At 47.5% G+C, this 14,099-nt stretch overlaps 1 protein-coding gene and 1 long non-coding RNA gene across 3 annotated transcripts in view; one reads left to right on the top strand and one right to left on the bottom strand.

Moving 5' to 3' along the window:
* Positions 1 to 7,510, top strand: part of LOC135904512 (uncharacterized) — a 44,069-nt gene extending 36,559 nt beyond the window's left edge. For both annotated transcript variants that reach the window (XM_065435303.1, XM_065435304.1), the window contains 2 exons: positions 4,027 to 4,151; positions 5,545 to 7,510. In XM_065435303.1, the coding sequence (XP_065291375.1) occupies positions 4,027 to 4,151; positions 5,545 to 5,674 (255 nt within the window). In that variant the 3' untranslated portion in view covers positions 5,675 to 7,510. The remainder of the gene's footprint in view (positions 1 to 4,026; positions 4,152 to 5,544) is intronic.
* The window catches only part of LOC135904567 (uncharacterized), a 58,025-nt gene extending 46,331 nt beyond the window's left edge, over positions 1 to 11,694 (bottom strand). The window contains exon 1 of the long non-coding RNA XR_010565147.1: positions 11,474 to 11,694. This is a non-coding gene — a long non-coding RNA (uncharacterized lncRNA). The remainder of the gene's footprint in view (positions 1 to 11,473) is intronic.
* Between the last annotated feature and the right edge of the window lie 2,405 nt (positions 11,695 to 14,099).

Here is a 14,099-nt window from a genome sequence, read left to right as displayed (position 1 = left end):
CGGTTTTGCGCTACATATAATTGATGTGCAAGTGTACCACAAAGCAGGAGCAAGTGTAACAAGAGAGCCGCCTTCTCAGGGGCATGACCGTGAAAGCAGTGAAGGAAGGCAAAAGCACCGCATCCCTATAGACTTTGCCCACACATTCAGTGGACGTATTTTCTCGAAGGAAGTTCGGTGTCTCTGACTACTAACATGATCTCTTATTGTATTCCTTTATGTAAGGATAGTTTCTCATTGGCTGCCACTCTGGTGTCCTCCGCTAGTGACACCGATCAACGTTAAAACGAGGTATTCTTAGCGATGACCATCCACCTCAGAAATGGTTCTACGTAGATGGTTCTACGTAGATACTTTATGAGATGACTATCTCAGAAACCATCCACGTAGAGGTATCGTCCACACGTGTCATCATCATCATCATCATCATCATCATCATCACCACCATCATCATCCTCCTGGTTACGCCCACTGCAGGGCAAAGGCCTCTCCCATACTTCTCCAACTACCCCGGTCATGTACTAATTGTGGCCATGTTGTCCCTGCAAACTTCTTAATCTCATCCGCCCACCTAACTTTCTGCCGCCCCCTGCTACGCTTCCCTTCCCTTGGAATCCCTTCCGTAACCCTTAATGACCATCGGTTATCTTCCCTCCTCCTTACATGTCCGGCCCATGCCCATTTCTTTTTCTTGATTTCTACTAAGATGTAATTTACCCGCGTTTGTTCCCACACCCGATCTGTTCTTTTCTTATCCCGTAAAGTTACACCCATCATTCTTCTTTCCATAGCTCGTTGCGTCGTCCTCAATTTCAGCAGAACCCTTTTCGTAAGCCTCCAGGTTTCTGCTCCATACGTGAGTACTGGTAAGACACAGCTGTTATACACTTTTCTCTTGAGGAATAGTGGCAACCTGCTGTTCATGATTTGAGAATGCCTGCCAAACGCCCCCCAGCCCATTCTTATTCTTCTGGTTATTTCAGTCTCATGATCCGGATCCGTGGTCGCTACCTGCCCTAAGTAGATGTATTCCCTTACCATTTCCAGTGCCTCGCTACCTATCGTAAACTTCTGTTCTCTTCCGAGACTGTTAAACATTACTTTAGTTTTCTGCAGATTAATTTTCAGACCCACCCTTGCGGCGAAAATCTTCAGACTTATAAGGGGAGTGGTCAGTAAATAATCATGCCGTAACGATGGTCGTCAAGCGTAGTGCTCGAGTCCAGGCTTCCAGGTGACGATTGTGGAGAATCAATAGTCAGGACCAGAGGGTTGTGCACGTCTAAAGGTGATATGCTGCCCAACGAGCCCATTGCGAGCCCACATTGCGAGCCTTCGGGAAGAAATTGGGGATGCATCCAAAGTTAAGTTCTCAGTTCTTCGAATAGTCACAACATAGTGAGGGAGCGCAACACACCACGTCAAAAGAGCGTCTATAGAAAGGGTGATCACATAGTCACCGTCACAAGCAGGGGACTCTGAGGTGAACGTGACATACGTCGCGGTAGCTGATTGCAGAAGAACAAACTCAATGGCACTTAAACGCAGTGGCGACTCGGTGTGTAGATTCGGTGCAGAGGGGAGTTCCAACTAGAACGCCAGATGAGCTGTCAATGAGGGCAGAATGGGTGCTCCGGAAGTCATGGCCGAGGATGACGTCAAGGGAACACTGCAGTAGGACGGCGAATAGAAGTGAAGTCTGGTGGCCAGCGAAGCTCACACGCGCAATGCACATGCCAACGACGCAAAGTGTACCGCCGTCGCCAACGCGAACGACAGACGACGTGGAGGAGGGCGTAAGAGCCTCGCGGAGACGACGAGGAAGGCGAGCGCTCCTGACAGATAGTTGCGCCCCAGTGTCCATGAGCGTCGAAACAGGCACGCCGTACACTTTTATGTCCAAAAGGTTCTGTCGGGTAGCTAGGATCAACAGAGGATTTCCGGGTCGGTGGGCCAACGCAGCATTACCTCTGGGAGCAGCACTGGTTTGTTTTCGGAAGATGAAAGACGAGGGTATGGCGACGGGCCAGCTGAGAGAGAGAACGCCGGCTTTGCGGGGACGGCGAGCGGTCGTAGCGTGTAGTCGCAGCAGGAAGATCTAAGTGCGGGGGTTCATCGCGAGCACTGAACGACGAGAACCGACCGTCTTAAGGGCGGTAAGAGTATGCCGGACGAGGTGACGACGGTCGCCAATAGGAACAATGCCAGAAAATATGGCCTAACCCGTTGCAGTTGAAGCATACTGGCCTCTCCTCACGCGTCCGCCACTGCTTTGGATCGTAGGGTACAGGATAGATCGACTGCGGGCTAGGAAGCCTAAAGAAATTGCTGACCGCAGGGTGACCTACAACACAGATGTGATGAATGCCTGCGTTTGGCAACTCTTCGCGTACAACGGCTTGGATCAACCATACTGCTGGGCTGGACTCGTCGTAAAGAACGTGTCTGAGGAACAGACGGTGACGTGGCCTTAATCTCACGCTGCAGAAAACGCAGCAAGCTTTCGGTACCAGGTGGTTAGACATCTGCACACGTAGGGAGCCGCACGAATTGCGTTACACGACGGCTGTTCGCTTCTTCAAAGCGTCGGCACTCTTGTATGACGTCGTCGGTGGTAGAGCAGTCCTTATACATCCGTAAATTAAAGGCGTCATCGGCGATACCTTTAAGTGTGTGGCTGACTTTGTCAGCTTCAGGCATTTTGTCATCAACACGCCGTCACAGAGCTAAGGCGTCCTGAATGTACACGACATATGGTTCAGTTGAATTTTGGGCCCGGCGCGAAAGTTCCTTCTTGGCGGCTCGCTGGCGCCCGACTGGCTTCCCAAAGAACTCCCGTAGTTTTTGTTTGCAGGCGTCCCAGCTATTCAGTTCCTCCTCGTGGGCTTGGAACTAAACACGGACCATTCCTTTGAGGTAGTAGATTGGCGTTAGCTAGCGTGGTGGTTGGGTAGCACGGGTTGTTCTTGCCGAGTCGGCTCGTATTCGGTTGGCCACTCTTCCACGGAAAAGATACCAGGGTCACGTAGTTGGGCCAGGACAACGGATGTTGATGTAGCCGACCGAGACTGTGCCAAAAGGCCTCTCAGTTGACATGGTCGTATGGGCCACAACGTGTTCGTTGTGAAGTTCCATGGTGTCCTTCGCATATACTCCACGCCTCCACCAACGATGTTATGGGGAGATGTCAAAAGGGTTTATATACAATATTTAGTTACACAGTGACAGCGAGTAGCACCACAACAGCAAAGATGGCGAGCCAGGGCACAGCTCGTCCACTTGTCATGCAACAACGACATCTTCGTCCGCAGGATAGGTGGCTCACAACAATATTACGTAAAGAACATTGTGTTCGTTTTGGCGTGAATGCATAGAGTATTCTGTATACAGAATACGCACATACAGCCCACGTAGATATCAAATGTCCACATTTAAAATATGTGTCTTCGTATTTCCATTGTGCGTGAGTTCGACGCCGTATGTTGTCCCAAATAGTAGCAGGTATATACCAATGATTTACATACGTTGTGGGAATATACTGAATAAGTTATTGTCCCCTTTTAGTTATTCTCTAAATCCTTAATAACTGAGACTCTCTGACAGAACATCAGTTTTGAGGTCTAGCTTGCCCTTTGGGATGATACAGACTCGCGGCAACTCTTTTAACTCTACGGTAACGCATCATATTGTTCACGAAAATAGCAACGCGATATCTATAAAGGATAAACCTGCCAGACCTGCCAGACAAAAAAGTCCTTTCACACTGTAGCCTTGTCTCACTCGAGTTCGATGAAAACTGGTCCCTCCTCTATAAACTATGCTTTAATTGTCTGCAATGTTTCGGAAATTGATCATTGTCTTGGTCCCGCACTCGCGCAACATATTTTCTAGACTACATCTGTTCAAGTTTATTTTCCTTTCTATTTTTCATGCAAGAAAACTGATGGAATACAAAGGGCAGACATGCGTTGTGAGGATTCTCTTGCTCAGTATTAAGGAAGAATATGTGTGTTTGTGTGTGTGCAGACGAGCTTGCTGAACTACAACTACTACTACAACAACGGCAACATGACGGAGTGTAGACTACCCTCACCGTGCGGCTGGTTTATGTACCACCCCGTCGAGAGGAACTTCCTCCACTACTTGCAAGTGTGAGTGTCGGGGGTTTCATTTTGGATACCGAAATAAAGAAAGAAGAGTGATTGCTTCTGAAGGGTCCCCGCAGATTGAGCGTGCAAGTTTCATTTAACACCAGATAGTACAATGAACATTGTATTATTTACAGAAAGAATAATTCCACGGAACAGATGCCCAGAGTGGGTCAGAATGGCATGCCGTAAATACCAGCGAGTGTAGCAGATGTGAAATGGCCAATGGGCATATGGGCATACCAAGAACAGAAACAGCTAATGAATGACTCGATCGATATACGGGAAACTGCTGGTCTCAGCTTACTTGTTCAAGTATCCTTTTGTGACAGGAAAAAGAAAATACTAGAGGTATTAGTCTGGCGGACAAGATCTCTGATTATTTTGCTACCGGATTAAAGTGTAACGCACGCTTGAAGGGATGCTATACACAAATGCAGCGGAATGTCTTAATTTCACCATAAAGAGCTGGCAGAGAAAAATTAATTTAGCATAATTTTGTGATGAGTCGCAAATTGATGGTTTAGCATAAAAATTGAATTGATGCTCACTGTGAATTACACGCAGCGTGTGATGGGCATGCGTGTTTGGACGTTTTGTTATGGTTTCCAGACACACTGATAAACCCGAACTAATGATCTGCGGAAAACAATAATTTCTCATTTCCTAAAATTCATACTAAATATGCAAGTTCATACTAGCTTATGGCGTGCCAACGGCAGCCATTCTCGTGAAATTAAAGGGTACCGGGTTCTGCACGAAGGACGTTTTTGAAAGCGAAAAACAAAGATAAAGCTTCTCTGCATTGTTCGCTACCAAGTACCATATTACCATAATGAATAATTTGTTTTCCTGTTTGACCTTTTCTGTCTGCACTGTCAAGTAGCCAGGGTTAATTGGTGTGGCCAACTGGAGAGGTTGGAAGCACGTGCGCCCTGCGGCTCCTCCATTTCATAGAAGTTGGGTGAAATAAATAAATAAATAGAAAGGACGCTCTAGCACACGCAAACGTTAACACGTACAAGAAAAACAAAGAATACCACACGCGCAAAATCAGCGGCAAGCACGCGTCAAGGTTCAGAAAATCGTCTAGAATATATTAAAGTATGTGCATTTTCGCTTCGCATTCAAAGTTACTTCAATTGTCTTCATTTATTATTGCGAGCGTGCGCGTGAAAGCAATGCGCCACTACGCGCGCAGCATCCGATGCCTTTTGTAAATCAGCGTTTCGAATGAAAGTATTTTCATAGTAAGTATTCGCAAGCGGTTTCCTGAAGTTTTGGACTCCCTTCTCTACGCTAACGCGAGTAGAGCGGCGCTTTCACTCTTCGAGAGCGGCATCGCCTTTCCAGCAGCGCGGAGTGTTCTCTCACGCTTTCGTTCTTTCCTGCGCAGATGCTACTGTCCGACCGGGATGCGCTGCTTGGCAGACCGCGACGACGTGTCCATCTCCTGCTGGGTCTACAAGTGCAAAGTGGCGCCCCCCGGAACGCCAGCGAACCCCCCCGTGGAACCCCCGATGTGACCCCCTCCACGATTTGGTGATGCCCTCTATTGGACCCGGGCATAGCGAGTGAAAGAAAAAAAAAAAAGATGTTAGAGTACGTGCATGTAATCCGCTCGCATGCACGTCGCCTTGGTCATGTACTACAGGGAAGAGTAAAGAGCACGGGAGGCGTTGGACGACGAAGCAACGAGCTGGCGTGTTTTGGCCAGCTGTGACGCATTGGAGCAGAGAAGGACGATGCGCGTGTGTTGGCGGCAGGGTGGCGGCCGTGTGTGCTGGACTCTCCTCAGTTTGCTCGATGGCCCTTCTTTTGCCGCCATTCTTCGGTTAATGCCGCAGCAATGCTCCCTGCGTCGCGTCGGACCGTTACGTTGCTTTCTTTCTCTCCACTGTTCCTCGACACTTTCGGCTTCTTTCCATGGGGTGACCCGCTACGTCGAGGCTTCATAAAAAGCCGCCTACGCGATGTTTTTAATTTTAAATTACGGGATTTTACGTGTGAAAACCACGTTCTGATTATGAGGCCCACCGTAGTGGAAGACTCCGGAAATTTCGACCACCTGGGGTTCTTTCACGTGCATTTAAATCTAAGTACATGGGCGTTTTCGCATTTCGCCCCCATCGAAATGCGGCCGCCGTGGCCGGGATTCGATCCCGCGACCTCCTACTTAGCAGCCCAACACCATAGCCACTGAGCAATCACAGCGGGTAACGCGATGTTTTTGCGAAAATGAACATGACTTTCAATTGATTCATTTTGTATCACATTTGCATTTGTTGTTTCGCCGGTAAATATTTATATATGCTCACCCCACCGCCGGTGCCATCCGATCAGCCCTGTCCTGGTGCCAACCACTGCACTCTTGCGTTCGCTTCGGCTACGTCGAGGCGATATTACCGCTAGCTCATCCCTTGAAAGCGTAATTTATTTGTTTTAATCACATCACGCCTCGGCGACAAACAAGCTGCGTACGTCATAGGCCAGAAAGAAAGCGCGAGTTCCTTGCCACGGCAGGTGGCGCGAGCGGGCTGCCAAGCCGGCTGGCGCACTTCCTGCTGCGGCCGTCTCGAGCCTCTGCGCTTGTTTTATGCCCGAGCGGTCTTCGGGACACGAGGGTTTTGTATCGTAGCGCTTAAGACTTAATGCACCTATCTTGTCAGTGGTCAATGGGATATTCGTCGTGTACGAAAATACCCGCTTACGTTGCTTTATTTATTCGCACACCACTTCTTTGCATCCCATATCCTCCTCTGTAGAGGACGTGGCTCTCACTATCTGGAAAAGGAACAACTCTCACTGCACCTTTCTTTTCATTTTGTCAACGAGCCATATTACGACGAGCAAGAACCATTGTCTGCTGCACAAGTGTATTGTTTGTTTATATTTCTGAGCGCTAGTGCTCCGTGCGGTCGTATGTTATTTCATAGTGCAAGGAATATAACGAAGAAAAAAACTAAACACATGATCGCAACACTCCTCATAAAATTGCTACAGCTCTCCAAGGAGTGTCCTCCTTGCAAGGGTCATTATACTGCAAGCTAAAAATGGATATGTGGGGAACGGTAGCTATCGCAAATGCATAATTAGGTGCTTTCTTTATTCATTCTCTTCTGTGTGCATTTTCCGTATATCATTGTTGTGTACAGTATGTTCACGTGTGCTTCACGGAATACGAAAGCGTGTTCCTTTATGTACGACCCAGTTTTCTTGTATTATACTGTAGCGTTTCACATCATTACTGTTGCAACCCGTTCTCATTTTTTCACACACACTGAGATGATTTCGTCGCTGCTCTGCGCTGCCAAATGTGCAACAGGAGAGCGGATGCAAATAAATTCAAAAAGACTTCCTTAGTTGTGACGTTGTGAATTTCTCCGGACGCCATCTGAAGCGCACAGACAACGAAGCCAAAGAAAGTCGTGGGGAAGATGTTAATTGAAATTTGGGGTTAATAAGGAAAGGGGAAATCAAAGTGGGAGAAAAGACGACTTGTCGCCAGAGGGAGCCGAACCTAAAAGCTCCGTATGACATGTGAGTTCTATCCTCCCACCCAATTTCGCAGGAACAAAATTTATTAACTGGAACACACTTTTTCATTGTAACCATTATTAAGAACTCGGAGCTCACAGCGAATGAAATTGAGGCACACACAAAGGACGAACCAAGCGCCGATTTTCAATGAATTATATTTAGATGAAACTCAGAGCCTGTGTCTTGGTAAATTTTGTGAAGTTTTTTCCCGTGCTGTAAGCTTCAAGTACTTTGCCATCCACAGCCACTGCGGCCTTTCTGGGAGCAAGTCGTGTGCGCTTCTATTCTTCAACGGAACGCCAAAGGTCTGCAGTCATGGACGTCAGAATGTTGGCACTATTTTCGAGAACAGATTCCCCATTATCTTCATTTGTGAACCTCATTTTTCAAAGACAGGTCGACTGTCTGGGTACGAATAATTTTTCTTCATCATGCATTGGACGTAGTCAAGTTGTGTATATCTGCAAGGAGCTCAAGTATGTTCACCGAATGGCGCAGCCCTACGATGACAATGAATACGTGTGTATCCGTCTTAAATATAAGGTTTTATACACGCTGACAGGCGCCTACATATCCCCATCACGTCGACTTCATCGGCAGAAACTAAACGACACACTCACAAAATCTTCTGGTCCTTGGATAATAATCGAGGACTTGAATACCCATTATCCACTCTGGGGAAGCTTCAGGACAAATCAACGAGGCACGAGTTTAGTTGATCTCGTTGCCTACCATGGATTGATAGTTTTGAACGATGGCAGCCCGACTTATCTCCGAGGAGGGACTTACAGGAGCTGTTTGGACTTGACATATTAGTGTCGTATAGTTTGAGTTACAAAGTTCAATGGTTCACAGACAATGAAAGTCACGGCAGTGACCATTTCCCTACGTACATGACCATCAGGGGCCTCGACAGTTCTCTCCCCCCTGCGCTCTCAAGACAGATTGACGAGCAAACGTACCGAATTTTAATCGAGAGCAAGTGCTGACATTAACATCGCGAGGCCCTTGAAGACATGATCGTACAGGCACTACAGGCTTCTACATGGACATATAAAACATCTACAAGACGCACAGATTTCTACGAAGAATAGGAGAGGCTTCGGGCGATCTGTCAGCAGGTAAAGAGTCGGTATACGCGTACTAAGACCATTCATGACCTGAGGGAAGCCCGACGCATTCAGAAGAAAGTTCAACGTCAGATTAACAAACTGAAGGAACAACAATTCAAGCGCTTCTGCGAAAATTTGGACCTTCGCAAGCTGTTATCACCCGTGAGGAGAACTCTTCAGGGTCTTCGCTCACTTCCACAACAACTTCGGCCTTTCACAGCGCTGGCCCTACATCAAAGTCGTCCAGAGCTTTAGGTCACTGGTGAGTTTCACTATCAACGATGCTACACAGACTTGACGAAATATTTTTGTCGTCTAAATATTTATACTCGAAAAGCGACACTAATATAACTTTCGCAAAATTTACATCAGCGCAATCCATTTTACGTAGTAAAATTGGACGCCGTGCTTTTCCCTTTTCTCACGTTTTATGCCCAGGGAAAAAAAAGGAGAAAAATACAAGAAAGAGCGTTTCATTTTTTTTCCCCACAAATCTGCTTTTTTTTTTCTTTGAAGCACTCGCATCTTGCGACACTCTGCCGTCATCTTGTCATGATTGTGTACTTATGTCCCTCCCTTTGCAAACGCGCAACTTAAGCCTGCTTTCTTTTTCAGCAACGATTCCACGCTTTCGTGAGCGCAATGTCGATATTGTCACGTGGTAGCTAGTTACGGTGAAGCAAACAGCAAAACTAACGAAACTAACGTTTTATTGAGCGAACCTGTGTCCTCAAAAACAGGCTACACTCAAAGCACAACGATAGCGGCGAACATCCACAGTCGGCGATTTCCTTTGTGAGGCTAGCGCGCGTCGGCTTTTATACATGAGTCATCGAAGGTTGCAGAATAATCGCTGGTGCCCGCATGTCTTCGAGAAAGTGCTACACAATTTGCTTAGAACGACAGAAAGCAGAGCAAGTTGGCAAGGATTCATAATGAAAAGAACGGGTAAGGCGTGCAGGCACGGACACAAGAGAAGTGGACAACACCTACGTTCGTATTGTCCACTTCTCTTGTGTCAGTGTCTGCACGCCTTAGCCCTTCTTTGCATTGCACAATTCGCGTCGCGCATACATGCAGTCAGGTTAAACGCGGTTCGGTGACAAGAGACAATGGATAGAATCATCGATAACATTCGAGAAGCTTCCGATACATGCTGGCGCGTCCTGCGCCGCATGTATCGATAAACAAGTACGCGTGTCAGCACCCCCGTCTTAAAAAGCATCGTCCCGATGCTGTAAACATAACAGAAGAGCGAGAAACAAAAGCACATTTAGTAAAAAAAAAGTAACAAGCTAACGAAGAAAGGAAGTAACGAAAATCAAAGTAGTTGGAAGATATAGTGTACAGCGCGCGCGGAAAATCTTTGAGGCCTTTTGCATATTCACAAGTGGCGACGCATGCGTCAGTTCTGCGTCCCTCACGCTATCAACAAAGGAACTGGATTATCTCCGTGCACATATGGCCCTAACACTTGTTGAGGCGCATTTCTCAACATGGGAGCTATATACTTGGAAAACAGCAGTCCCCTTTATCATTGCTGCGGAGTGTACGAGCAGCAGTGTGCTTAGTTATCGCCTCACCACTGGATCAACATAAACGCTTCCCGGATGTGTTTATGCAGATCCAGCGGTGAGGCGATACGCCTCTTTCGCTAAGCATTTGTTCGATAGTGAGTGAAGACAATGCCGACGCTGCGAGCACCACATCGCACGACATGCGCGATAAGACGCCGCGCGCGTTGGTCGGTTCACTGCCCATATATGTTTTATAAAAACTATTGGCACACGTACATTGGCTATCTTTGTCCGGTGACCAATTTGATGCGAAAGCGTCAACTGGCCCGTTGATCGAAGAAGCCGGAGTCCGGCGTCTGCAGAAGCGAAACGGCGTCTAAATTCCCACGGGCTGCGACGCCCAGTCGCGAGCACGCCTCGACGGAGCAGAGCGGCAGAAAGGGTCCACCTGCAGTAGCGCGCGAGGTGTTGCGTACGGGAGAGGGCATCGCCGCGACGCCACGTCACCCTCGCTTTCGGAAGCCTATGTTAACAGCGCGTTCCTTGTCCGTGCAAGCTCACACCTGCACTCTAAGTACGCCTCGTTAAAGTCAAATCAAAACGCGCCAAGCGTCTCAACGCACTCGCTTGCCCGTGAGGAGTTCACAACTCGAAGGATCACTCAGCGGCGTTCAACATTAATGCTTTCGCGTTCACAACAAGTGCTTAGGTGTTCTCAGATTTATTCTCCGTCTAATCCCCATTACAAGGCTATGGCTCGGCGCAAGAGGCCCCTGTATACATACGTCTGGAATGTGCAGAATGTTGTCGCCGATTCTTTAGCGATAGAGTACTATGTAGTAATATAGCGTGCGCGACATGAATAGTGGTGGAATAAATACCATCCGACAGAGATTTCACGACCTCTTTAATGAATATAGACGCACGTTTGTATTACCTGCGTATGAACGTTTGCTTCAAACCGTTGCGACCAGCCAGCAGGAGTGCACGGCAATGAGTTTGAAGAGGATCGCATGAGCTGACATGCACGGGCACCCGTGCCCAGACAGAGCTGAACAGCTGTGTCGCAATTTGAGCGCTCAACGTGAAGGCGCGAAACCCTAGCATGTGGTATACGAAAGGATGATCCTGGAGCGTGTCCTGGAGCCATACTCACGATCTACTTGCATGCAGTGCTGCCCAAGCTGCGATCAGCGCCAGTCGACCAGAGAAACCAACGTATACAGATTGTGCCCGTCTGTGATGCGGCCGACGAATTAATATTTGCCGGTGTCGCCGGCTCTGAGGAACATAGCCGATGCCAAAGCAAACTCTATTGCCAAAGCGCGGCTCTACACTCTGTTGCGGACTAAGTGGCCCCTCAGCACACGTCTTAGCTTGTCGTACACTGCAAGATTCTGGGAGTGAGTATCAATAAGCGTTCAATAAAGATATGTTTATGCTCTCTTTCCCTCCACTCGATAGCTTTTGCCTTTGTTGTAGGCGCATGAAATTACGGCGGCAGTTGTCCCATTCTTTTGATAAATCATGCACATGCGTCGGAGGTTTCAAGTAAGTGTGCTTTCACTGAAGAAACAGATGCTGGTGCGCGCGCAAGCACGGATGCACGCGCACACGTAGACATACACATACAGAGAAATATAACTTCATTGTCGCGACTACACTAAGAAAGTGAAGCACGTGCCGACAGCATGCAGGAAAGATACCTTCGTCGTGTACGGCGTCACAGAGTGGCCTTGCAGATTGACACGTGTACTTGTTTATTTTTATCGGGTGACCGCGTTTCCATATCTGACAAATGTTATCGCCTGTATGTATCGGAAGTTCCTCGGACGTTATCGATGGTTCCATCCGCTGTCTGTTGTCACCGAAACTTGTACAATCGGATTGTATGCGCGATGCGTATAGTACAGTACTTTCTGGGAGACGCGTAGACACCAGCCATTACTTTGGAACATTCGATGACTCATGTATAAAAGCCGACGCGCTTCCCCCGCAAAGATTTTTGACAATCGCCGACTGTCTTCGCCGCTATCGCTGTTCCTTGAATTTGGCCTGTTCTTGAGGGCATAAGTTCGCCCAATAAAACGCAAGTTTTGTCATTAAGAGTTTTGCTGCCTTATTCACCGTCGGTACTACGTGAGAACATTTATGTATTTTGTGCGAACGTATGCTAACGTAGTATGCATACGTTGTGCGTGTTTTAGGCATGCATATATATATATATATATATATATATATATATATATATATATATATATATATATATATATATATATATATATATATATATATATGTGTGTGTGTGTGTGTGTGTGTGTCAAGTGGCTGTGGTATATATATATAAATATATATATATATATATATATATATATATATATATATATATGTGTGTGTGTGTGTGTGTGTGTGTGTGTGTGTGTGTGTGTGTGTGTGTGTCAAGTGGCTGTGGTGGCTTAATTGCCTTGGCGTAGCGCTGCTAAGCCCGAGGTTGCGGGATCACATCCCGGCCGCATTTCGATTGGCGGTGAAATGCAACAACGCCCGTGCATTGGGTGCACGTTACAGAACCCCAGGTGATAAGGATTGTTCCGAAATCCGCACTACGGCATGCCTCATGTTCAATCACGGTTTTGGTGCGTAAAGCTCCGGACTTCTTTTTTTTTTATTCTTTCAAACAAATTTTCGGCAAGTCACTGAATGTATGAGTCCAGGTCTCAAACCTAAGTTCTGCTTCCTATGTTTGCTACGACACAACGTTCTCTCTCATATGCAGCGAATTTCATTCAAAATTGTTCCAGCGGTTAATAATTATGGGGTTTTACGTGCCAAAACCACTTTCTGATTATGAGGCACGCCGTAGTAGAGGACTCCAGAAATTTCGACCACCTGGGGTTCTTTAACGTGCACCTAAATCTAAGCACACGGGTGTTTCCGCATTTCGCCCCCATCGAAATGCGGCCGCCGTGGCCGGGATTCGATCCCGCGACCTCGTGCTCAGCAGCCGAACACCATAGCCACTGAGCAACCACGGCGGGTCTTCCAGCGGTTGTCCCATAATAGCATTTCAGTGTTTTACTTGCGTTTGAAAAGGGAAACTGGAGTTGTCCCTGAGCTACCTGTTAGGTTAAGGCTATTTCGATATCACACAGAGGTTTCCTCTGATTCGCTAGCAATCTTTCTGGTCTACACGCCACTTGAACCCATGCACAGTGCTACTGCTACCCGGCGGCGACATCTTCCGGCCATCGCTTGTACGTCTGTTGCCTTCTCAAAGGCGCGGAATACAAATACCACGTGACGATCTCTGATCGGACGGACGGAAAAAAAAAACAACTTTAATGGGAAAAGGACCGGCGAGGTTCCCGGGCTCAGGCCACCCGGGCATTATGTGCGGTGAGTCATAGCCTTTCCACCACTGCCCGGGCCCGCTGGATATCCCATAATTGGTCGTGTAGTTCTGAGCTAGTCAGAGCGCTTAGCCATCGCTCCTCGAGAAGGTCCGGTTCTATCTTGTCCTCTACATATACTGATCTGGTCTGTGTGCACTTCCATAAGATAAGTGCCATGTCTGCGTGTTCGTGTTTGCAGAGCTTGCAGCTCGCGTCTGGATATTGTGTTGAATTTATTCTGTTTAGTGTGCTGGGTTTCGGAACGTTCTGGTTTGCAATCTTCTCCAATCTGTTTCTTGAGACCTTTCGAGTTGTTTGTGGGGTTGTGGGTATGCTTCTCTTTGTTTCGTGTAGTGTGTCAATATGTCGTAGTACGTAACCAGTCTGTCC

The sequence above is a fragment of the Dermacentor albipictus genome, chromosome 2 (assembly GCF_038994185.2).
Source record: "Dermacentor albipictus isolate Rhodes 1998 colony chromosome 2, USDA_Dalb.pri_finalv2, whole genome shotgun sequence".
NCBI lineage: Eukaryota > Metazoa > Arthropoda > Arachnida > Ixodida > Ixodidae > Dermacentor > Dermacentor albipictus.
Note: the sequence above shows the minus strand (reverse complement) of the source record. Positions and strands in the feature narration are given on the sequence as shown.